The following is a 26,446-nucleotide window of genomic DNA, read 5'->3' as shown; positions in this document are numbered from 1 at the left end:
TATAATCTGGTGACAGAGCCTCTTTAAAAATATATATACTGTGCAAATGTAGTAAAAAACAAACAAACCTGGTTCCACTACAGAGTTAAGGAGCTTTTGTAGTCTGCTATACATAGGCCTCACGTAGTAGAGCACATGTTGTGCTTATATTTGCGAATATCCTTCAGAGCTAATGTTTGGATGCATTCATAGAAGTCTCTAGAGCTCTAGCGGAACCGTCAGAGGACCGCAAGAACGTAAGTAAACGTTTCTGTCAAAAAAACTCATTGATTTCATTGGGTTTTGTTTTTGCATCAGTTGTGCTCAGTTAGGCTCCGTTCCGTCAGGTTTCCATTTTTGTGACTGAAGCAGTAGTGTAGTCTGCTGTGCTATTGTTTCCGTCAAAAATTACGGAAACCTGACGGAAAGGACCTTTCTTGGGGTTTTTTAACATTGAAGTCAATAGATGACGGATACAAACTAATATGCCCTCTGTTTGTATCTGTTATGCATTACGTTTAACGGATCTGTTTTTTTTCTGCATGTGCGCAGACTAAAAATTAAAGCAAGAAAAATGGAAAGATAAAAACGGAGTATAACGGATGACTGACACAAACTGAAGGAAAAGTCAGTTTTTTGGACCAATATGGTAAACTGATCCATCAATAAAAACCCATATTTTACCTTCCATTGCATTCAGTCGGGCATCAGTCAGTCTGTCCGGTTTTTTTATCTTTTATTTCAACGAATCCGCTAAAATGGATGTCACAACGCAGGGGTGAACGAAGCCTAACAAGATTCAGCCACATATCAGGAGCATGCCGTCTGAAAAACAAGACGCAACAGTCTAGAGAAATACTGTTCTCATGGTCATCAGGAGCTGGTGACTTGACAGCACCTTACAATAATGAATAACTGGCGTATCACCAGAACGTTGACGCTCTATGCTTGATAGGACATTGTCCTAATAGGACCTGGTGAAGGGCAAGAAAAAAGTGGACACATTTGTATTTTCAGTAGTTATTCCATTACGAACATAACCCCTGTATAATCCATAGCTACTAATACATCTATTAGTAAAAAGACTGCTTTTACATGCTTTTAATGTACTGAAATGTGTTAGCCAGGGGCAAAATATATTGGAAGGCATTAGGTTTTTCATTTTAATGATCCCTTTTATTTTGCTTATAAATGGGCAAGGTGTTTCCTTTCCTTATCCAGTGTTTATGCTTTAAATCATTGCTATGATCCCTACTACAATACTACATGTCTTTATCTTAGGGAAATCCTTCTGATATCTACAAAGAATACTTAATGTACTAGTTCAGGTCATATTTATTTCACTTCCATTGTTAATTAGGGGTGCGGCCCGAGGGCGTCTTTTATCATGCACGTAGTGTTATTGGCTAAATAACGAAGTAAATTGTATCTGTGCTTCCAGGTTACCCACCGCTGGGAGACAAGTATGTACGAGTACATTTCGGTATAATTTAAGAACAGTAATTAGTGGTATAGAGAGAAACAAGTTTAGAATTATTTAACCCGTTATTCTTCATTTAAGTAGAACTGTTGATTATTTAACTTGTTGCACTAAAGCAGAGGTCCCCCACTTTTATAACCTTGCTAGCCTAGTCGTGCTGCGTGGCCACTGTCACCCGCGGTGCAATTGGCTCTAAACTGTACAGTGAATCTGTTGTCAGTACAGATTTTTATTTAGTTCAGCATGTACGACCCAAAATCAGTAAGGCCCCATGCACGCGACCGTGAAAAAAACTCCGTAATTGCTGACCTATCGCTATGGAAGGGTGTCTGTGCCGTAGAACCGTGCCGGGAATTATGGAGCATGTCCTTCATTTCAATTTTTACCGGCAATGCTCCCATACTTTGTATGAAAGCACGGCCCCAAAAATGCGGACCGTGATTACGGGCACGGCTGTGTGCATGAGGCCTGAGGCTGTGGTATCCCAGTGGTCTATAATGATATCCCACATACAGCTCAAGAGCAAGTGGTGCTCTGATGGATTATAATGAGATCTCCATTTTCATAATAATCTTAAATAAATGTAACTTTCTATATATTTTTAATGACACCTGTAAAAATATTAAAGGGAAGATTGGATTATAGCATGTCACTATGTGGTTTTCATCACATGTTGCATAAATCAAGCTGATCACTTGTGCATTGGGCACAGGCAAGTGACATGTCCCCCTCTGTCTTCCTATGACACGTCATATTGCGCTGCCATGCAATCCGCATGTTGTGATGGAGCTGCAGCATGCTGTAACGTGCATATAATCAAAGTAAGAGAGGGGGAGAGCATTACCATGACCATTTTTTTACATGGCAACGTACTAGGACATATCCTCCTCTCACTTGACATAATTATTATAGGAATAGAGAGGTGGTCCGATTATGGCATTCTGCCAGTAATGATACAAGTGCTCTTATCACAAGCCACACATCCCAGGTTCATCTACCACATGTGGCTCCTGGGTAACTTTTTGGGGACCACTGCTCTAAATCATGGTTTGGGTATCAATTTTTTTAAGTGTGTCTCTAAATTGATAAATGCTTTACATGTAATATTCCTTCAATGTATTATGACCTTCCCTGTTTGGATATGGTTCTGCTAATTTAATTAATCCATTTCTTTTGTTTTGTAGGTGTAGCAAGCAATACCATTGCTCATCCGTCTCCACAAAATATACCTTCTGTAGACCCATCACTGTACAATGCACAACCACAAGGTATGGACCAAAGTAAGAAAAGTTAAACATGACATTTTTTTGTCATCGAATATACTGTAGCTTGCATTACAATTAGCAAATTGAGGTAGCACAAAACCTGATGTAAAGAAGAACAAAGTCAGACGTGACAAACAGTCAAACATAACGAATCTGTATATGAAGGCAGAATAATGCCGCTGTAACCTAAATGTAGAATGTGAAATGTAAACTTGGGGGTGCACGAAACAATGGTGTAATGGCTTAGTGGATAAAAGCAAAAGGAGGGCTCTGGTTCATGTATTGTAGAAGGCGAGGGTCAAGTTAGTTTATGGTGAAAGAAAATGCCTAGTTGGTCCATGGAGATCGAATGAAACCTTACCTATATAAGAATGTTGAAGTTATGTTCTCGTTAATCGTAGACTATGATAACGTGCCCTTATGAGAGTCTAGCTACTTCTTAGTTATTATTTCTTTAGGCTCTGTTCACACTGCTATTACAGTGTAAGTCTGAGGTTTATGTCGGAAAATACTCCCTAAATAAAATGCAGAAAGGATACAGATGTGTAACAAGAAGCCGCAGTGTGTGAATGCCAGCTTACACCAGGGAGGGGTGAGGAGAACTCTGCCAATAGCAGTAGTCACCAAGTGCATTCCTGGATTGTTGCTAAGGTACATTGTGGCACATATATTAATACTATTTTAAAGTAGACCAGGCAGGCTAGCAGAAACTGCACCAAAGTAATCCCAGTGGTGCACGCTGTATGATAAGTGAGGTAGACATCTTAGATACTTTTCTCTTCCTTAAACCAACTCATGACTTGAATACCTTACTTTATTTCTCACAAAAAATGGTTCACGCCTCTTTTTACACTTTGACAATTTTGAAAAGTGTATACAAAAAGTGTATACAGCACAGAACACATTATTTGCCTGGCATCTAGTTTAGTTTAGATTTTTTTTGGCGCAATTTGAGCTAAAAATAATTTTGCTATGTAAATCTCCCCCATTGTGCCTGATTTTATCATTTAGAAATCTACAAGTGACAGCAGTCACATGAGACCTCAAGTGAGAAAACTGACATGGTAATCTACGGGTATGGATAACCCTAACTCAACTTCATTTTTCTTTTAAATGAATATCAAGACAATATGTCCCAATTAAATTTTAGCTTAAATTGTTAATAATAGAGGAAAATAAGTTGTACGCTTTCCAAACATTAAGCACTTAGTGATATAGTGGTGACTTTTCCCTCGACTGTTGAACCTCATATGTTTTTCCAGCAATGCCTACAGGGTCTTACAAGCATTGTAGATGTATGACCTCACACACTTGGCTCTCAGATCTTGGATTTGTGCCATTTATAATGGGAAGTAATCTGTTTTCTCTGAACTAGCCCTAGATTATGTCATTATGTCTTAAAGTTTTTACTAAAGGATTTACACATGCTATTGTATTTGTTGCTGCAACAAATTTATATCATCTTCTCCTTGGTATGACATTCAGTGTATTGAGGCATCGTTTCTAATGTCAACACCATTTTACGTATAAACCTTAAGTTTGAGTAACTTTGTGAATACATTGTTTGATTTATCTTGTACTATTTTAGTTACATCCAGTATTACACCTTATTCTCCTCCATAGATGCAGTCACAATCCTATATGCTTCCGAGTTCAAACCTCTTAGCAATCCTTGCTTGTTTAGTGTTTAAGCAGTACATTACAGAAACTTTGTCAAAATCTGTTAACGTGTTCCAAAAGCAACCAGCAGAGTTCTTAAAGGGGCTTACCAGTTTGGGGTCGTTTTTTATAATAATGTCCTATCCAAAAGATAGATCATTCGTATATGATCAGTGTGGGTCTGACACCCAGACCCTTCGCCGATCAGCTGTTCCAGCTGTCTCGAGACCCCGGCAGCAGATGTCTCCGACCGCTGTATAGTGGCCACGCTGCAGTACTGCAGCTCTGCTCCTATTCAAGTGAATAGGATTAGAGCTGTAGTAACCCAGCAGTTTTGATGCATTTGCTGGCATACAAAGTTTAATAAAAATCCCCCTATTGGGCCTTCCTCTTTTATTTCAGCCATTCAGATTTTGGTTGTTTCAAGAATAAAACATCAGTGACCTTCCTCTCATATTGCTGAAAATATGAACTGGTTGTAACCGGTGTTAATTGTTCTCCTTCACGCTAGATTTCCAACTGTCCAAATGATAACAACAATATGTAAATATTAGAAAAAGATAGTAGAAGATAGTTTCTTGGTGGCTATAAAGTATGTCCGTACTGCTCAGTGATGTGCCCTATATATGTTCATGTATCAGTAATCCTGGAAATCTTCAAAAATTCTATGAATTAAAGTGAAGCTTTTGCAAATTATAGAGCAATTTTTGCTTATAACAACCCCTTGTTGAGCTAATAGAGGTGTCCTTTTAATCACGTTAAGAGCAGTTCTCCATTGGTCATCCATGATTTCCATGCAGGTTCAACGAGGAACATCCCCCACCCTCCACGACAAAAAAAAAAAAGTTCACAACACATTTGTCTTTTGATATATATAATTTCTGATTGTAATGGAAAGGTTAGCAAGACAGGATCTACAATATGTACGTCGCTTTGAGAACTGTAAAGCATCAAGTGAAGATGCTACATGACGCACAACACATTAATAAAAATATTTATCAGATTGTATGCTCCACTGCCTCATTCTCTTCCTTTCAATTTTTATCAAAGCACTTTTTTTTTTTTTTTTTTTTTTTTTAGCAGTCCTTATGTGACGTGTGTTTTCTGGTATAGAAATCCAAACCACATGTAAAAACTTACAATGATCCAGCAGTCTTGCATCAACTTATGTCTTTCTTGTGCACAGCCTATAGACCAAAGTGGCCTGAAGACTCCAGCTCTCATTTTTCAGGGGCCCTTTGGAAAATAGCAGTGACCTAATATATAATTCTATGGTGAACTCTTTCCTTTGCTTTGCTCTCCCCAGATGTATTTCGAGTAGCTGAAGTGTGGAGATGTGCGCATTTAGGCAGCTTTCACGTACAGTCTTTGTAAAGGTTTTTTTTCAGGTTAGAATTCTGCCTCTAGATGTTTGATGGGAGTCTATAGTAAAATATGACATCTACTTACAAAATGCAGCATGCTTTCTAAAATTTTTCTCCAATGACTTTTCAATATAACTTTAGAGTAGTCTGGAAGAAGCCCTGTGCAAAAACGACAAAATGAAAAAAAAAAAAAAACACCCCAAAAAAACACATATAAAAGCCCTTCAAACTGCAGGTGTTTATTACTTGTGTTTTTTACAATGCCACAAAAAAATGTGTGAAGGATGCCTTAAACTGATTTTTGTTCAAAGGCAACTCAAAAAAAAAAATATACTTTTTAATTGGTTTTTTTATTAAAAAATAAATGTATTTTTTGAACTGCAGCTTCTATAAGCTGTATCTTGCCCTCAAAGCAGAATTTGTTAGGTCAGCAGGACTGACTGCTTCCCTGACTCTCAGGATCCGCCTGTTCTCGATCACATCTAACTTTATGAACATAGATGTGATCAATAACCAGTGGATCATACAGGACCCACTGTGACCGAAGCCGTCAGTCCCGTTGACCTGACTGATTTGGCTTTATGCTCAAGACATAGCTACTATGTATCCAGGATACATAGAAGCTGCATCTCAAAAAGTAAAAAAAATGAATTACAATTAATAAATTGTTTAAAATCCCATAATCTGTTTTATTTTTTTTAAAGTGTACAAAGGTTTACATAACCTTTAAGTAAATCAATAAAGGTACGCTTTAGGGCATTTTAAAAATGCTCTAGAATCTAGATTCTCAACCTGCAGTATTGAGTCATACTGTTCTCTTAATGTGCAGCACAGTATATGATTATAGCTTTAAGGATATTTTAATGTAACTTATTTGAGAAGAGGGTACTTGGTATAGAACTATAAGAACCAATTTTATAAAAAAAAATGTCTATCTGGTGACAGATAACCTTTAATCTTAAACCGCATAGGTGATTTTTAGTAGCTTGATCATGATATCCCTAAAACCATCAGTATTCAATTAAAGTGTAACTAAACATTCAACAAACTTCTGACATGCCATAGTGACATGTCAGAAGTTTTGATTGGTGGGGGTCCGAGCACTGGGACCCCCACCAATCGCTAAAACGAAGCGGCAAAAGTGCCCGTGTGAAGGCTCAGCTGCTTCGTTTCTGTTTGGCTTTTTAGGCAAAGCCGATGAAGCAGAGTATGGGCACATAGACTTTCTATTGAGCGTGAACTCCAATACATTGATTTCCGGAAAAGGCCGAACAGAAACTAAGCAGCTGAGCCCTCAAGCGAGCACTTCTGCCCCTTTGTTTTAGCGATTGGAGGGGGTCTCAGTGCTTGGACCTCCACCAATCAAAACTTCTGACACGTCACTATGACATTTCAGAAGTTTGTCAAACGTGTAGTTACACTTTAATCTCTAGTTATTTCATTATAAGGAAACCCATTTGAAGCAGTGCACTTCTTTCTGAGCACATATGAAATTGTCTAGAACAACAGTCTAGAACTGCATACCGAAGTGAACTTCAAACAATCAGGCCACTAGCAGGAGATTATACAGTTTCCCTAGTTTTTCACTTTCCTTGATATCTGGAAAAACATTTCAGCCATCACAGATATATTCAGGGAAAAAAATGAAGAATTGTTTTTACGAGCTTTAATCATGGTATCCACATTTTAGCACATTGTTAATAATATTAACAATAATATAAGGAACTATGTGCACATTGTGTACATTACTTATACAGGAAAACACCGTGTACGGGCACATTTACAGATTAACACATTTCTATTTGTCCCCATATACATCAAAACAAACTTTCTTGAGAGTCTGGTTGACTGGCACCTAACTAGAAATAAGAGGCGTTGGTGAAAACAAAACAGCAATTCAGCACTGGTACTGTAAAAATAAGATTAGTTGCTTCCAGTAAGAGTTGGATTTGAGCCCTGCTTATTTTTCAAAGAATGAGTTTTTTCTGCCGTCTTGGCTGTTGAGTTCCCAGCAGGTAGACAAGCACACAGGCTGCTCTGTTATAGATGCTTAGATGTGCAATTGACCATATGTCAGTAAACAACGTAGCTTTAGGAGCATCGTACATGGTAAAAGTCACATCTTGTGTTTTACTGTGATGTTATAAAAGTATATTCGTATCATTGTAACCCTATACAGCCATACAATGTATGCATAGAAACAAAGTCATACAATGTTTGTTATAAATGAAAAGTGGAGGTTCATGTAGAGCTGGTCATGGCCATATGAGGGAAAACTAGCAATTCCATCTTAAAAATGTTAATGGTGTTGTAAATGGTGCCTGAATTCAAATTATTGCACCAAAAGGGCTACAGTGGGGAAATTAAGATTCTCCACAGCCCTTTGCGGTTTTTATTATAATAGCATTATAGTAGGGAATTGCTAGAAATAGAATTTCCTAATATATTAGAAGAGACTCCAAACCAGAATTTCACTTTAACCCTTTCAGGACCGAGCTCATTTTGGCCTTCAGGACCAGCCCGATTTTTTTTAAATCTGACGTGTCACTTTATTTGGTAATAACTCTGGAATGCTTTTGCCTATCTAAGCGATTCTGAGATTGTTTTCTCGTGACATTTTGTACTTTATGCTAGTGGAAAAATGTGGTCAATAAATTCATTGCTTATTTGTGGAAAAACGCCAAAATTGAAAGAAAATTTGCAAAAATTATGATTTTTCTCATTTTAAATTTATCTGCTTGTAAGACAGTAATACCACATAAAATAGTTACTGTTTCACATATCCCATATGTCTACTTTAGATTTGCATTGTTTTTTAAACATTATTTTATTTTTCTACGACGTTACAATGCTTAGAACTTTAGCAGCAATTTCTCACATTTTCAAGAAAATTTCCAAAACCTATTTTTATAGGTACCAGTTCAGTTCTGAAGTGGCTTTGAGGGCCTTATATATAGAAACCCCCATAAGTCATCCAATTTTAAAAATTACACCCCTCAAAGTATTCAATACAGCATTTAGAAAGTTTCTTAACCCTTTAGGTATTTCACAGGAATTAAAGCAAAGTAGAGGGGAAATTTACAATTTTTTTTTTATTTTTTTTCGGACAATCCATTTTAATCCATTTTTTTCTGTAACACAAAAGGTTTTAACAGAGAAATGCAACTCAATATATATTACCCGGATTGTGCAGTTTTTAGAAATATCCCACATGTCGCCCTAGTGTGCTAATGGACTGGACCACAGGCCTCAGAAAAAAAGGAGCACCTAGTGGATTTTGGGGCCTCCTTTTTATTAGAATATATTTTAGGCACCATGTCTGGTTTGAAGAGGTTTTGTAGTGCCAAAACAGTGGAAACCCCTCCAAAAAGACACCATTTGGCAAACTACACCCCTCAAGGAATTCATCAAGGGGTGTAGTGAGCATTTTAACCCCACAGGTTTTTTGCTGAATTTTGTGGAATTAGTCCGTAAAAATGAAAATCTACATTTTTTTCAATAAAACGTAGAAATTATAAATTTTTACAAGCAATAAAGAAGAAAAAGCACCTCAAGATTTGTAAAGCAATTTCTTCTGATTACGGCAATACCCCATATGTGGTAATAAACGGCTATTTGGATGCACAGCAGGGATCAGAAGGGAATGAGCGCGATTTGGCTTTACTCTATTGGTTTTCAGGTGTCATGTCGCATGTGCAAAGCCCCTGAGGGACCAAAACCGTGGACAACCCCCAGAAGTGACCCCATTTGGGAAACTACAGCCATAAAAAGAATTTGTGTAGGGATATAGTGAGCATTTTGATCCCATAGGTTTTTTGCTGAATTTAGTGGAATTAGGCCGTCAAAACTTCTATTGTTTTTTATTCTATATTTTTTACGGAGTTCACCGTGCGCTATAAATAACTATTTCATTTATTCTGTGGGTTGGTGCGATTACGGCGATACCATATGTATATAGGATTTTTATGTTTTATGGTGTTTGCACGATAAAATCACGGTTTTAAAAAAATATTTTGTTTTTGTGTCGCCATATTCTAAGAGACACAGCTTTTTATTTTTCTATCAGGAAAGCTGTGTGAGGGCTTGTTGTTTGCGGAACAAACTGTAGTTTTTATCAGTACAATTTTTGGGTACATGCGACTTTTTGATCCCTATTTCTGAAAATTATTTATTTTTATCTAATAATAAAGGACTTTATAAGGGAAAAAGGGCAATTTTTAAATTTTATTATTTTGACATTTTACTTTTGTACATTTTTTGTAACTTTTTTTTACTTTTTTTTTTCTTTTTTTAGTCCTTCTAGGGACTTGAAGATCCAATTGTTGGATCGTTGTTATAATACCCTGTAATTCTTATGTATTGCAGGGTATTATACCTGTCCGTTTCACACTGACAAGAGGCATATTAGGTCCACGTAATTGCCTTCAATAGATGGCAGACCCAAAGCCTTTCTTAGGCTTCCGGTTGCCATAGCAATCCCCCCCGCAACAATCGGCCCCCGCAATCGCGTAGCGAGGTGCCGATGTTGCTATAACAACTTAAATGCGGCGGTCACTATTGACTGCCGCAATTAAGGGGTTAATCGGTTCGGATCACCGCTGTGATCCGACCCGATGTTTTCTCCCAGTACTAAGGCTGCTAGTAGCAGCCTGTACTGGGAGATGCCGGGTTGCGGGGAGCGTCTGTGTGCTCTGTTAGGAGCACACATAGATTAACGGGCAGCAGGCACAAGGACCACTTCTGCAGCCCGTTAATCTACGTGGGGTGGTCGGGAAGGGGTTGAAGGGATTTTCCCATAAATTACATTTATCACCAATCCACAGGATAGCTGATACATGTATGTCACGAGTCCCCAATTCCTCCTCACCGCACAATCGCGCTGAGGAGGAGTTTGAATGGAGCAGCGGTCAAGTATGCACTGTCGCTCCATTCAAAGACTATGGGACTGATGGAGTACAAATTGTCTCAAATATTGTCTACAAAAGGCTGGATCTAAATTGTCTTTAAAACGTCACTTTTATTAGATAATTATAAATAATAACTAAGTACACCTCCACACTGTGATATGTACACCTCCACACAGCCGCCTAAATCCCATTCTACCTCTGTCCTACGGCTGAAGCATGTGTTTTCTGACCATGAAAAAAAAACGGCGCTATTTTCTTCTTCTTCATGGTCGGAAATCACACGCTTCAGCCACAAAATAGAGAGGTAGAATGGGGTTTAGGGGGCCCCATTGTAGAGATAGGTGCGGTTCCCAGAGGTGAGACCCGCATCTATCTGACATTTATGACATATCCTGTGGATATGTCATAAATGTCCCTCATGAGAAAACACTTATTAGATAATAGAATGTTGTATCAGAGAACTTAACAATAAGCATTACAAGCATACTAACGTTTGGCATGGTAACCAGGCAATACTGTATTTCAGCAATACTATTTAGTAAAAACCGGAATGGAAAGCCTAGAGCTCTTTCCATAGACACACAAAGGCCTCTTCATTTCAAATATTCCAAGCAGTCAATCATATTCCTGCATGTTATGGACATTGTAGCTGTGGGCACAGAGCATTTTATATCGTTTATTTTCTACTTTGCATTGAGTTTGTTCACATCCCATTCACACTTCTATATAAGAACAGAATCAGATAGAACATGCATGGGAAAACGGCTTTAGGGCATAAAGTCTTGAGCACATGGCAAAGCTAACCCGCACTGTGCTCGTTGTAACATTTACTAGAGAATAAAAGCTTCCTTCATCTGTCACACCTGAAGGACAAGCCTTTCTCAAAGGTATTGGCTTTCCCATTTTAAAAGAACAGTAGACAATATGAGCATCTATGTTTTAAAAGTCATTCTGTAACTGGAGAGTGGCATAGAGACAAAGCGATCTTGCCAAGGTGATGATCACATACCTACATTCAACGTTGATCTTCGTGAACAATATCCATTGCACTTAGTCAGTACTCAACCATTTTAACCTTTCTAGCGCTTGACTTACCATTCAGTGACCTTCTAGCCTGCAAACTTGGTTGACTACATCCACGGCAGAAACAGCAGCTGCAGATGTGCAAGTGTATTATATAATATGGATCTAATGAATTCCAGCGCAAACTTTGAACTGAATGAGCAAACTAATTGTGATCCTCAAAGTAACGAAGAACATATGGTTATGCATTGTTAATGATAGAGAAAACGTGCCGTAATCTCCTGAAAGATTAATAGAAAATTAATAACAAATGTTTACATACAAATACGTCTTCATCAAATCACTAACTTCTCTGACGAGCTTCAAGTGTCTTTTACAGCTCAAACACACTGGCTGCTTGATCACAGCTCATTTATAGCTTAACATCATTTTAGATGGCATGTGATGGCAGATACATAGGTATTTGTTAATTATTTAACCCGTTAGTGACCGGCCCATAGTGTTTCTACGTCGGTCACTAACGGACCTTATTCCGATGCAATAGACTTTTTACGTCGCGGCATCGGAATAAGTAAACAGAGCAGGGAGCTGTCAAATCTCCCTGCTCTCAGCTGCCAGAGGTAGCTGAGGGCGTCCCTGCTCTGCCGGGTGAGATCGATATTAGTATCGATCTCGCCCTTTTAACCCCTCAGATGCGGTGCTCAATAGCAAGCGCCGCATCTGAGTGGTTTTGGAGAGAGGGAAGGAACTCCCCCCTCATCCCACCGACACCCGGCGATAAGATCGCCGAGTGTCTGTGTCTCCGATGGGAGCCGGGGGCCTAATAAAGCCCCCCAGGTCTGCCTGTGGTGAATGCCTGCTAGATCATGGCGGAGGCATGACCTAGAAGATGCCTGTCCATGTTAAACGGACAGGCAGTAATACACTGCAATACAAAAGTATTGCAGTGTATTATAATAGCGATCGGAGAATCGCATATTAAAGTCCCCTAGTGGGACTAGTAAAAAAGTTTAATAAAGTTAATAAGAAAAAATGAAAAACCCACTTTTTCGCCTTACAAACTGCTTTAGTATTAAAAAACCCCAAAAAATTACACATATTTGGTATCGCCGCGTCCGTAACGACCCCGACTATAAAGCTATTACATTACTTAACCCGCACGGTGAACGCCGTAAAAAATTAAATAAAAAACGACGGAAAAATTGCTGTTTTCTGTGAATCCTGACTTTAAAAAAATGTGATAAAAAGTGATCAAAAAGTCGCATCTACTCCAAAATGGTACCAATAAAAACTACAAGTCGTCCCGCAAAAAAAAAGCCCTCCTACAATGGCATCGGCGAAAAAATAAAAACATTATGGCTCTTCAAATATGGATACACAAAAACAAATAATTTTGAAAAAAAAAGTATTTTCACTGTGTAAAAGTAGTAAAACATACAAAAACGATACAAATTTGGTATCGTTGCAATCGCAACAACCCGCTGAATAAAGTTATTCTGTTACTTATACCACACGGTAAACAGCGTAAATTTAGGAAGCAAAAAAGTGTGGCGATATTGCTGTTTTTTTTCTTTCCCCCCAAATAATAATTTATAAAAGTTAATCAATAAATAATATGTACCCCAAAATGGTGCTATTAAAAATGACAACTTGTCCCGCAAAAAACAAGACCTTATACAGCTATGTCGATGCAAATATAAAAAGTGTATAGCTCTTTGAATGAGACGATGGAAAAACTTAAAAAATGGCTTGGTCATTTAACGTCTAAAATAGGCCGGTCATTAAGGGGTTAGGGTTCAACAACAAACGTTCAACAAACTTCTGACATGTCCGAGTACTGAGACCCCCCACCAATCGCTTACACGAGCATTTCGACTCTTCATTTGAGTGCTGAGCCTCTGTTCGGCTTTTTCTAGAAGTCCAATGTAGCGGAGTACGGGCTCATAGACTTTCTATTGAGTCCGTACACTGCTACATTGACTTCCGGAAAAAGCCAAACAGAAACTAAGCGGCTGATCGCTCACACGAGCACTTCTGTCGCTTCGTTTAAGCGATTGGTGGGGGTCTCTGTGCTCAGACCCTTACCAATACAAACCTGACATGTCACTATGACATGTCAGAAGTTTGTTGAAGGTTTAGTTACACTTTAAAAGGTTGAAGACCTTGCTATAGTTTTATCATGCAGTTCCATCACGGTGTTTGTCGTTTTGCTAGACAAAATAGTGCACAAATAACTAGAAAATGCGATGGAGGCCCCCACATCGGATGTGACCAAATGCTAAAATGTTTGACATACAGACTACGTATTGCAACAGTCAAATCTGCTCACATAAATAATTTAATTAACTAGCACAGAATTTAATATGGACATAAAATACGCACATATGAATGGGTGCCTTACTGAAATCTGGAAATGGGGGCAGAGGATGCTGTTTAATTTTCCTATGTTTTCATGAAGTTTTTCACTGCAATGAAAGGGGTTTCTTGGACTTACTTTTTGGGCAAAAGCAATTCACAATCCACTTTTTTATAAGTTTATAATTTACTCCTGTTTTTTAATTTCCCTTTCGATTTGGATCCAAGTCACGTGGCACTGTTTCTCCTCTTCCACTCGCGCTGTAGATCATGTGCCGTACATCACACGTGATCTTTGCTAGCAGCCTGTTTTTTCCAAATTTATGTGTCGTTAGTACTGGCATCAAATATATGCGCTGTTTCTTAATAGTGCATACAGACAGACTCAACATGCATAGACCTAATATGCTGGGAGAGCGCATGCTTTGCAATGTGGAAACACTGGTTTAGAAGTGTTTTCAGGAGTTCTGATGCCACAAAACCGTAAATTCATGTTGAAAACATGCAGCTCGCGCAGGGAGGATCCGGGGCAATAAGGTTGAAGCACTGCAGAAGATCGGGATTTATCTTTGTTTCACAAGTTGACTTGTGATTGGCTGCAGCAGTCACATGGGATGAAATGTCATCCCAGAAGGCCGGCCTGGACAAAGAAACACAGAATTCTGGGTAAGTATAAGATTTATTTTTCTTAGTTGTGATTTTTGTGGCAGAATTGCAGATTTTCCGCTGCAAAAAACACAAATTCAATAGGGAAAAACTGCAACAAAAAAAGCATCGATTCCGTAAATACAATTGACATGCTGCGGATTGAAAAACCGCACAGCAGGTCAATTTCTGAGCGTTTTTTCCGCTTATGATTTACGCAGCGTTTGGATGAGATTTGTTCAAATCTCATTCACTCTGCTGCTACTGTGTATTATGCTGCAGATTTTCCGCACCGAAATACATTGCGGAAAATCCGCAGTATTTACGCTACGTGTGAACCCGGCCTTATTCTTCACCACATGCGTTCTGGAAATTCAATGATTCTCTGCTCACTCATCCAAACATTTTTACTCCCTTACAATTTTCACTTAACCACTTCCCGACCGCCCACAGTAAATTCACGTCGGCGCTTGCTGGGCTCAGTGCAGCGCCGACGTGAATTCACGGTGGGTGTTAAAAGCGCGATCCGGGTGTCTCAGAGTAGCGCTGACACCCGGATCGCGCTGTTATCCCCTGCCTCTGGTCCCAGAGACCTGATCGGGACCTAATTGGTTCAGGTCCCGATCATGTGATCGCAGGGAAAGTTTGTTGTAGCAACAAACTGGAAAGTTTGTTACTATAACAAACTGGAAAGTTTGTTGCTACAACAAACGTTCCCGGGGACCGATTGCGGGTGTTGCAGTCGGTTACAAGGCAAAACCGGAGGCCATTCAACAGCCCCCGGGTCTGCCATGCACAGCAGCCTATGAGAACCAGCCGTAGGCCGGTCCTCATAAGCTTCCTGTCAGTGTGACTCTCAGCGTCACACTGACAGTTCATAATACGTTACACTACCTAGGTAGTGTAATGTATTATAGCAGCGATCAGTGCTGCCAGTCTTCAAGTAAAACAAGTAAAAACTAAAAAAAAGTAATAAAAATGTTTTATAAAAGTGTAAAAACAAGTTATAAAAGTTACAAAAACAAAAAATGCTTTTTTTCCTATAATAATTCTTTTATTATAGGAAAAAAATGAAAATGTTAAAAAAAAAAAAAAAGTACACATTTGGTTTCACCGCGTTCGTAACGACCCAAACTATAATATTATTTTTCCCGCACGGTGAACACCGCAAAAAAAAATAATTAAAAAACAATGTCAGAATCACTATTTTTTGGTCATCAACCCTCCCAAAATATAGAATAAAAAATTATCAAAAAGTCGCATGTACCCCAAAATAGTACCAATAAAAACTACAACCCGTCCCGCAAAAAAACAAAACCCTTACACAGCTTTTTTGACTGAAAAATAAAAAAGTTATGGCTCTCAGAATATGGTGACACAAAAAAGAAATAATTTTATCAAAGTGATTTTATTGTGCAAACGCCACAAAACATAAAAAAACTATATACATATGATATCGCCGTAATCGTATCGACCCGCAGAATAAAGTAAAATGTCATTTATAGCGCACGGTAAACACTGTAAAAAAAAAAAAGACAAAAAACCTTTTCAGATTTTATGTTTTTTTGTCACTTTGCTTGCCAAAAAAATCTAATAGAAAGTGATAAAAAAAATCACATGTACCCTAAAATGGTACCAATGAAAACTACCGATTGTCCTGCAACAAATAAGCCCTCGCACGGCTCCGGTGAAGAAAAAATAAAAAAAAGTTCTGGCTCTCAGAATATAGCGACAGAAATTGTGCAGTGTCCAAAAGCGGATAAGATCGGGCGCCATTTATCAGTGCGACATCGGCCACGTATCTGCGGATTATTTATTTACCAAATGATTATACCCTCTTATTATGCCCTGATGTACTCCGCACAGGTTACATATGCCACCACATTATAAACCGAAATACCAGCAAAACCCCAAACAGAACAGTTACCAAGCAAAATCTGCGCTCCAAAAGCCAAATGGCGTTCCCTCCCTTCTGAGCCCCACAGCGTGCCCAAACACCAGCTTACATCCACATATATGATATTTTATATCCGGGAGAACCCGCTCAACATTGTATGAGGTATTTGTCTTCAGTGGCACAAACTGGGCACAACATATTGTGCATTAAAATGGCAGATCAGTGAAAAATTGTAATTTTCACTTTGCACCATCCGCTGCGCATTAACGCCTTCGCGCACCACGACTTAATAGCATGTCGTCGTGCGGGACTAATGGACAGGATCGCGCTGTTAAAAATGGTATTATACTAGTGTATTGTACCAGCGACCTAATGATCACTCGTTCCAGTACCCTAAAGGGACTTTTATGAGGTTTCCACTGTTTTGGTACCTCAGGGGCTTTGCAAATGCGACATGACACCCGAAAACCATTCCAGCAAAATTTGAGCTAAAAAAGCCAAATATTGTTCCTTCCCTTGTCCTGCCGTGGGTCCAAATAGCAGTTTATTACCACATATTGCTGTAATCGGGACAAATTACTCTACAAATTTTGGGGTGATTTTTCTCCTTTTTTCATTGTAAAAATTAAACCTTTCTATGTTTTTTCAGAAAAAAGTAGATTTTCATTTTCACTGCCTAATTCCACTAAATTCAGCAAAAAAACTGTGGGGTCAAAATGCTAACTATACCCCTAGAAAAATTCCTTGAGGGGTGTAGTCTTCAAAATGGGGGTCACTTTTGGGGGGTTTCCAATGTCTTGCTCCCTCCAGGGCATTGCAAACGCGACATGGCGCTGAGAACCAATCCATCAAAATCTGCGCTTCAAAATCCAAATGGCGCTCCTTCCCTTCTGAGCTCTGCCGTGGGTCCAAACAGCAGTTTAGTACCATATATGGGGTATTGCCGTAATCGGGAGAAGTAGCTTTACAAGTTTTGGGGTGCTTTTTATTCTTTATTCCTTGCAAATATTATTTTTTTTTATATTTTTTCAGAAAAAAGATTTTTAATTTCACAGACAAACTCCAATAAATATAGCAAAAGACCTGTGGGGTCAAGATGCTAACTGTACCCCTAGATAAATTCCTTGAGGTGTGTAGTTTCCAAAACCGTGTCACTTTTGGGGGATTTCCACTAGACCTGACATGGTGCCTAAAATATATTCTAAAAAAAGGAGGCCCCAAAATCCACTAGGTGCTCCTTTGTTTCCGAGGCCGGTGTTTCAGTCCATTATCACACTAGGGCCACATGTGGGATATTTCTAAAAACTGCAAAATCTGGGCAATAAATATTGAGTTACATTTCACTGGTAAAACCTTCTGTGTTACAGGAAAAAATTTATTACACATGAATTTCAGCAAAAAAAATAACATTTGTCAATTTAGGCCTCATGCACACGACCGTATTTTTTCCCACCCGTAAATACTGGCGTAAATACGGGTTCGGTGTCACACGTATTCCACCCGTTTTGCACCAGTATTTACGAACCCGTGCCCGTAAATATGGGTCCGGTGTCACACGTATTCCACCCGTATTTACGAGCACGTTTTTGGCGGCAAAATAGCACTGCACTAATCGGCAGCCCCTTCTCTCTATCAGTGCAGGATAGAGAGAAGGGACAGCCTTTTCTGTAATAAAAGTTAAAGAAATTCATACTTACCCGGCCGTTGTCTTGGTGACGCGTCCCTCTCTTCACATCCAGCCCGACATCCCTGGATGACGCGGCAGTCCATGTGACCGCTGCAGCCTGTGATTGACCTGTGATTGGCTGCAGCGGTCACATGGCCTGAAACGTCATCCAGGACGTCGGCCCGGATGTCGAGAGGGACGCGTCACCAAGGCAACGGGCGGGAGACCGGACTGGAGGAAGCAGGAAGTTGTCGGTAAGTATGAACGTCTTTTATTTTTATTTTTTACAGGTTTATACTGATCGGTAGTCACTGTCCAGGGTGCTGAAAGAGTTACTGCCGATCAGTTAACTCTTTCAGCTCCCTGGACAGTGACTATTTACTGACGTCGCTTAGCAACGCTGCCGTAATGACGGGTGCACACATGTAGCCACCCGTCATTACGAGAGCTCCATAGACTTCTATGGACTGTCCGTGCCGTTATTACGGCCTGAAATAGGACATGTTCTATCTTTTTCAACGGCACGGGCACCTTCCCGTGAGAAAACGGGAAGGCACCCGTCGCCAATAGAAGTCTATGAGCCCGTTATTACGGGTCGTGATTACGACCCGTAATAACGGGAGTTTTTACGGTCGTGTGCATGAGGCCTTACTTTGCTTTAATTCCTGTGAAGCGCCTAAAGGGTTAAGAAACTTTCTGAATGCTGTTTTAAATACTTTGAGGGGTGCAGTTTTTAATATGGGATGATTTATGGGGTCTATCTAGTACATAAGGCCCTCAAAGCCACTTCAGAACTGAACTGGTCCCTGTAATAATCACATTTTGAAATTTTCTTGAAAATGTGAGAAATTGCTGCTAAAGTTCTAAGCCTTGTAACGTCCTAGAAAAATAAAATAATGTTCAAAAAACGATGCAAATATAAAGTAGACATATGGGATATGTGAAATAGTAACTATTTTGTGTGGTATTACTATCTGTTTTACAAGCAGATACATTTAAAATTAGAAAAATCATAATTTTTGCACATTTTCTCTAAATTTTGTTTTTTTTCACAAATAAGGAATTAATTTATTGACCAAATTTTTCCACTAACATAAAGTACAATATGTCACGAGAAAACAACCTCAGAATCGCTTGGATAGTCAAAACCATTCCAGAGTTATTACCACATAAATTGACACGTCAGATTTGAAAAAATGGGGCAGGTCCTGAAGGCCAAAATGAGCTCGGTGCTGAAAGGGTTAAAAGCCTATTTTGGCATGAACGCCCTCCCTGAGACCTCTTTAGTCTATTAGATTTGCTCACAAGTCAGTGATTAGAGGACCTCTTATCTAAATGGGCCCTGCTAAAAAAAAAAAACAGGCAAATATTTATCGCATCTCTCGACCAAACTGACTACACTGGATAGGAAGTTTCAACTAAATCCATAAGAGTCCCTAAAACTTGAATTATTATAGGCCTCAAAATCCCTCTCACACCGCATTTATGTGTTTCCCATGCTCCCAGTATAAAAAAAAATGGTGGTATCCCCCTCTTAAGTTCTGCCTGTACTATCAGGTCATACATTAACCATTAATTAAGATGAAAATTACTTGATTTTCTCAAGAGTTCGAGTTCTGAAAATCTGGTTGGGGACCACTGTTCTGTATACTTACTCCTTCCTGCCGCAGACATTTTTCATTTTTTTTCTTCCCCATTTAACGAGCCATAACTTTATTTTTCTGTCGACATACAGTAGCCTTATAAGTGCTTTTTATTTTTTTGCGGAACGACTTGTAGTTTTTAATGGCACCATATAATGCACTGGGAAACTTTTGAAAGTTATTTTGTAGGTAGAATGGAAAAAACAGCAAATCCTCCATTGGTTTTTTAGGTTTAATTTTTACGTTGTTTATCGTGCGGTAGAAATAACATGTTATCTTTATTCTGGATTCAAAACGAATACGATGATGTCAAATTGTATATAGTTTTTTTTTGTGTTAAATTACAAAGTAATAAAAACCAGCAGGTCCATGACTACCATGATGACCCTTTGGCACGATAGTCTCGCAGGGGGCCGATGGGCTGACCGAGAGCCCCCCTGATCTAAATGCTTAGATTTTTCAGTCGCTTTTAACTGCAGCATCTAAGGGTTAAATTTCCGGGATCAGAGCCGACACCCGCAGTGTATGGTGTGCGCTGAGCCCGTGTACAGCAGATGTTGGTAAGGGGTTGAAGTGAATCTCCATCTTTTTTAAATCCATTTGTTCTTTAGAGCCAACATTCTGTGCTGATTGATTTCTTCTTATATCTATATAGCAGCCAGAGCCCCATTTTTATTATATAGAGCACTAAATTCCCTGCATAGAATAGAATTTCTGCCAAATTGCATTATTGTTTTGATCAAGGTATAAACTATATACAGTGAGATCCCCCTAGTAGTGGCAGGAGTTTATCATTTGTTATAGAGGGGCTATAGAGAGGATTTGGAGCTCTTTCTCTGAAAAATAGCTCCCACCACTCGAAATCTGTATTAGGGATAATTCAGTGCATTATTTTGGACCTATTAAGAATGAAAAGAACAAGATGAGGTTAAGGGTGGACATTCACTTTAAGAAAAATATACAGATAATTTACATTAACCTTATATTAATGTAGCACAGCTTGATGAGTTATACATGCCATGCAATCTGTTTCATTGACCGTCTACAATTTCTAGGTAATATGGCACACTTTAAAAAAAAGTATTTGTATTAATGTATATTCTATCTGTTTCTAGGTGGAAGAGGATTGACTCCTGAAGACTTTGCCAGGGCCCAAAAATACTGCAAATATGCTGGCAGTGCGTTACAGTACGAAGATGTGAACACTGCAGTAGAGAACCTCCAGCGAGCCTTGAAGCTGCTCACAGCTGGCAGAGAATGATAACACCACGTTCTCTTCCTGGGCTTCAGGAACACGGCTCTATCCAGTGATTCCACATGTGCTGTGATACCTACCCCTGGTCTTGTGAAAAATACGCCAATGATGACTTCAATTTTAATCCTCTGAGAGCGTTATTTAAAACATGGTATTTTTATAAAGTCAGAAATAACATGATGATGCTGATACATTAAAAATGTTTACATAACTGGTTGATATTTCTTGAAAAGGCTCAGTAAAGTGCAGCATGGAATCTGATTACAATTCTGAGAGTAACGAAGTCATTATCTATTAGCACTCCATTGTACAATGTCTACACAACATTGATGTTCAACATCTTCCAGTTGATGCGCAACCAATAGCTGTAAATTAATGCAATACTAATAAAAGCAACTTTAGAAACGTCAATATTTTCCAACAAAGCCTATATCCCATTAAAATATGATTCCTTAGTGAGGCACCCTAGAAGTCAAAAAATTCAGAAGGTCTTTGGAAAGGTATGACATCTGAACTCCTGTAAAGTACTATCGCTGAATTGTCGTTTTTGATCCTATTTTGTATTTTTTCTTGTGTTTTTCATACTTCCAACTTCCAGTTGATCATATCCATTTTCAAAGACATGCAAGATAAGCGATAAATAAATAACAATGGAGTTTGCTTCAAATATAATATCTATAAAGGGGATGATTATAAGGAAAAGTTGGAAGAGTGTTTAATGGGGAAATAATGCACAGAATTCATTAAAAAGACTTGTATATCAGGTCATATACTTGTATTTTTGCATGATCTTACGTGATGACCCATGTTTTGAGGAAAAGTTTAAAATCTGGAACAGTTGAGTTGACCTCTGTTGCTAGGGTGGATGGTTGTCTTTCTCATCACATAAAACTATTATATGATGAAGATGTGATTGGTTTCTTTTACTCTACTTCAACTGACCCTTTTTGTATTTGTGGCCTTCACACACTTTTTCTGATGCCTCTATTGGTGGCAGAGGTAATATTTCCATTTTAATCTTTATGGAGCAAATGGTTTCAGTAACTAATTACAAGAGCATGGCTTTAAATGCATATGTCTGTTAGATATGATTTAGAATAAATTGATATGAAATAAATTTTTTGTTGTCTTAATGTTTTTATTTAACCCATTTTATTTTCTCAAGCATTAACTAGTAGACATAATCCTACAAATGACTCCTCAACTCTTGTCTTCTAATCATCCATGTGAAATTATTATTGTATGTTTTGTTTACCTTAAAGGGGTTGTCCCGTCCCAAAAAATTGTCACCCCCGCCGATCATCTGTTTTGAAGGGGGCCGGAGCGCTCTTACAAACGCTGCTTCCTCTGCATTTCCTTTACTGCTCACACTAAATCGCCAACACACTTGTACCGGTGGTTAACCGTATTACAGCCTTCTCTCATTCACTTCAATGGGAAAAGAGACATTTTTTTCATTTTTGGTTTTCACTCCCCGCCTTCCAAGAGCCATAACGTTTTTATTTTTCCGCCAATGTAGTGGTGTGAGGGCTTATTTTTGGCGGAAGGAGTTGTAGTTTCTATTGGTACCATTTAAAGTACCACATAATGTACTAGGAAACTGATAAAAATTGTTTTTTGGCTTTCGTTTTTACGGCTTTCACCGTGCGGTAAAAACGACAACTTAACTTTAGTCCGCGGCTCAATACAATTACGGTGATATCAATTTAAATTTTTTTTTTTTATTACTTTTACAAAGAAAAAACTATTTGTTAAAAAATAAACTTGTTTTGTGTTGCCACGTTCTGAGAGTCAAAACTTTTTTATTTTTGTGTGAATTGAGTGGTCTGACGGCTTATGTTTTGCGGGACAAGCTGTAGTTATTGGTACCATTTTTTGGTACATACAACTTTTTGATCACTTTTTACTACTTTTTTTTTTTTTCCTTACAGCTAAGATGACCAAAAACAGCGCTTTTGGTGGTTTACATTTTTTTTTTTAAATATAATTTTTATTCAGAACACTTACATGTAATTAATGTCATACATATCATACAACAGTGTGTTCCAGCTCTAAAATAATTTAGTTTTTTACCTGTAATCAGTAAAACAAATGTAAATGAACAATTGCAATACAATTCCCAACAACCCCCCCCCCCCCCCCACCCTGAACCCATCCATCCTCGGTGATCAATCTCCTAACTGCTCTGTAACATACCCAGAGTGTCCTGAAAAATTATACTATGATGTATATTGAAATGTACGCATTAATACCCCAATCTCAGCTATAGAATAATACTTTTCAATAAATGTACGCCAAGTTTTGAGAAACTGCTCTGTGGATTTTTCTTTGTCGTTCTAATTTCAATTTATCATACACCAATAATGTTTTGAGGGTAGTCAGTACCTCAGCAAGCTCCGGAACAGAAGCCTGACACCAGTGACGTAAGATGCACTTTTTAATAACCAACAGAACAATATGAACCACCTTCTAAGCCAATAGAGGCGGCCCACCCACATCAAGATCTAAAGGTATAAAGTGAAACAGCACCAACTGTGGGCAACATCACACTCCAAGTATCTTCAATAAATTGTAACAAAATGTTCCAAAAGTCCCTTATTTGTGGGCAATGCCACATTCCATGTAACAGATCGGCTCTGTGTAAGTCACATTTAGGACAGCTACGCAAATAGTGTGCTGGGGAGTCTCCATAAGAGAAATTAAAAGCATACGTTGCTCTATGCATAAGTCGAAAGTGCATCTCACGCCACTGCTCATTCACCATTTGCCTTTATCACTTTCTACCATCCCTCCAGAATTTAACTTGAAATTTCAGGGTCATCGAGCTCCACCTCCCAAGACCGGAAACAAGAAGTGCTAAAAGAGTTGAGATAGGCATTTCTGAGCTTGCCATATAGGCTTGCTAGAGTTCTTCCCATAGCGCTCTGCGGCACCGTCCCATCAAATGCTTCCTGTATCTCCACTGCTGCAATATTGCGGACTTTGGTGTTGCAAAACTCTGTCACCTGAACATATTGCAAATACTGGTTATTTCCCAAATTATATTTACTAGAAAATTCCTGCCATGAAAGCCACCTCCCCTGCTCTACATTCATGAGATGACCCAGGACATTGATCCCCTCAGATTTCCACTGAGAAAATAGTTTATTTTGACATCCTTGCGGGAACAGTGTATTATCCCACAACGACCAAAATTTAGAAAGACTATAAGGAAAGCCATATATCTTCCGTATCGCCTTCCAAGCACCGATAGTATCTTTAAGCAGTAAACTTCTTTTAACATTACTAGGGAGCTGAGCATAAGACAAGTGTAATAAGGCTGACAAAGGAACCGATCCCGCCAGAGTCTGTTCCAACGGGACATTAGAATAAAAATTGGTATTATGCAGCCAATTTCCTATGTGCCTACAGATTGCCGCTAGATTATAACGGCCAAGTGGCAACTGTGTACCACCTTCACACTTAGGCAGTGCCAATTTCTTAAATGCAATCAGTGGTTTACATTTTTTGTTTGTTTACCGTGCAAGTTAAATAATGGTATATTGTAATAGTTCTGACTTTTACGGACGCGGCGATACCAGTTTTGTTATTTTTTATTTTTTACATTACTTCAGAGGAAAAATGGGAAAAGGGTTTTTTTTTTGAACTTTTAATATTTTTTTATTCTTTTTTCACTACTAATAACTTTAACAAACATTTTTTTGCACGTCTTATTAGCCCCCCTAGGGGACTTGAAACAGCAATCGTTGGATCGCTGGTACAATACACTGCAATACTAATGTATTGCAGTATATTGTCATTTTTACAGGCAACTGTTAAGCCCTGCCACAGGCAGGGGTCAACAGAGAGTGAAGGCAGTCCTCGGGGCCTTCATTAGGCCCCTGGGCTGCCATGACAACTTTGTCACTCCCACCCCCCCCAGGTCGCGTTGCGGGGGGGGTGCCTTCCTCTATTCAACGCCTCAAATGCTGCAGTCGTGATTGACCGTAGCATTTGAGGGGTTAAATGGCCAGGAACAGCGTTACCGACCGTTAGTCCCTGGTGTCAGCTGTAATACACAGCTGACACCCGCTGAGTATGGAGCACGCTCAGCCTGTGCGCGCTCTCCATACTTCCCCATGACACTTACATGTACGTGATAATGCGTCAAGGGGTTAAAAGGGTTTTATGGAAGAATTGATGTCCTGTTCTAAAATCCAAAACTCATTGTTACCTTTACCATCACGGCCTGCTGTTATGGCTTGTCATCCAGAGTGATATTGCCACAATGGACAAAACTGAATTTCGCTGTTAAGAACAAAAATTATCTTTTTACAAGAAAAAAGTCAATTCCAATATTTAATATTTTTTTGCTAGAAATTACTATGAGGAGAGAAAATAAAATTTTTCCCACATGTAAGGCTGTGTTTACATCTGCATTCAAGGTTATGTTCTGCTTTGTCATAGGAACAGATCGAGACAGTGGTGTAACTACCGCTGTAGCAGCCATAGCGGCTGGCACGCGGCATGAGGTCCCCCCCCCATGCCCGGTGGCAAACCTAGCACCCGCTATGGCTGCTACAGCGGTAGCAACGCCATATTCAGTAGTATCTGTGTCCTTAGAACACAGATTCTATTGAACACTATGACAGAGCAGGGAGGTATCTCCCTGCTCTGCCATAGGCTGCAGGCTGAACGGCTTGTAGCCAATCAGGCATGGGGACGGGATCCCTGCGCAGGCCGGCGTGATGAAGTCACTGGATCACGCCGGTCTACCCAGGGATCCCGTCAGCATTGTTGAGGCTTGTGTAGAAGCTCCGTCGAGGCAACGGGATCTAGGTAAGTATAACGTTTTTTTGTTCGTAGGTGCTATCTAGAGGCGGGGGTCTTCATGGCACTATCTACAGTGGGGGGCTGTATATGGTGTGATCTACAAAGGGAAAGTGGGGGGTACGATCTACAGGGGGCTATATGGTGTTATATACAGGGGAGGTGGGGGCACGATCTATAAGGGGACTGCATGGTACTCTACAAGGGGGCACTGTCTGAGGGGGCTGCATGGTACTGTCTACCAGGGAGGCACTATCTACAAGGGGGTGTTACACTGTCTACAGGGGAGCTGTATGGCAGAACCTATGGGGGGGGGGCACTATCTCTACAGGGGGGCTGTGTGTGACACCCAGGGGAGGGGACCAGTAAAGAGTTTGCTATGCGGCCCAGTCTTTCCTAGTTACGTCCCTGGAGCGAGAACAAACAGGCACCAGAGGCATCGCATGATGGAAACCATTGACTTTAATGGGTTCTGCCGGGGTTTCATCATGATTTTTAT

At 39.3% G+C, this 26,446-nt stretch overlaps 1 protein-coding gene across 2 annotated transcripts in view; it reads left to right on the top strand.

Moving 5' to 3' along the window:
• The window catches only part of VTA1 (vesicle trafficking 1), a 194,580-nt gene extending 172,309 nt beyond the window's left edge, over positions 1–22,271 (top strand). The window contains exons 7-8 of one of the 2 annotated variants that reach the window (XM_075862885.1): positions 2,644–2,739; positions 20,999–22,271. In XM_075862885.1, coding sequence (XP_075719000.1) covers positions 2,644–2,739; positions 20,999–21,144 — 242 coding nt within the window. In that variant the 3' untranslated portion in view covers positions 21,145–22,271. The remainder of the gene's footprint in view (positions 1–2,643; positions 2,740–20,998) is intronic. The other variant, XM_075862886.1, reaches the window with a different exon arrangement.
• The last annotated feature ends 4,175 nt before the right edge of the window (positions 22,272–26,446 follow it).

The sequence above is a fragment of the Rhinoderma darwinii genome, chromosome 4 (assembly GCF_050947455.1).
Source record: "Rhinoderma darwinii isolate aRhiDar2 chromosome 4, aRhiDar2.hap1, whole genome shotgun sequence".
NCBI lineage: Eukaryota > Metazoa > Chordata > Amphibia > Anura > Rhinodermatidae > Rhinoderma > Rhinoderma darwinii.
Note: the sequence above shows the minus strand (reverse complement) of the source record. Positions and strands in the feature narration are given on the sequence as shown.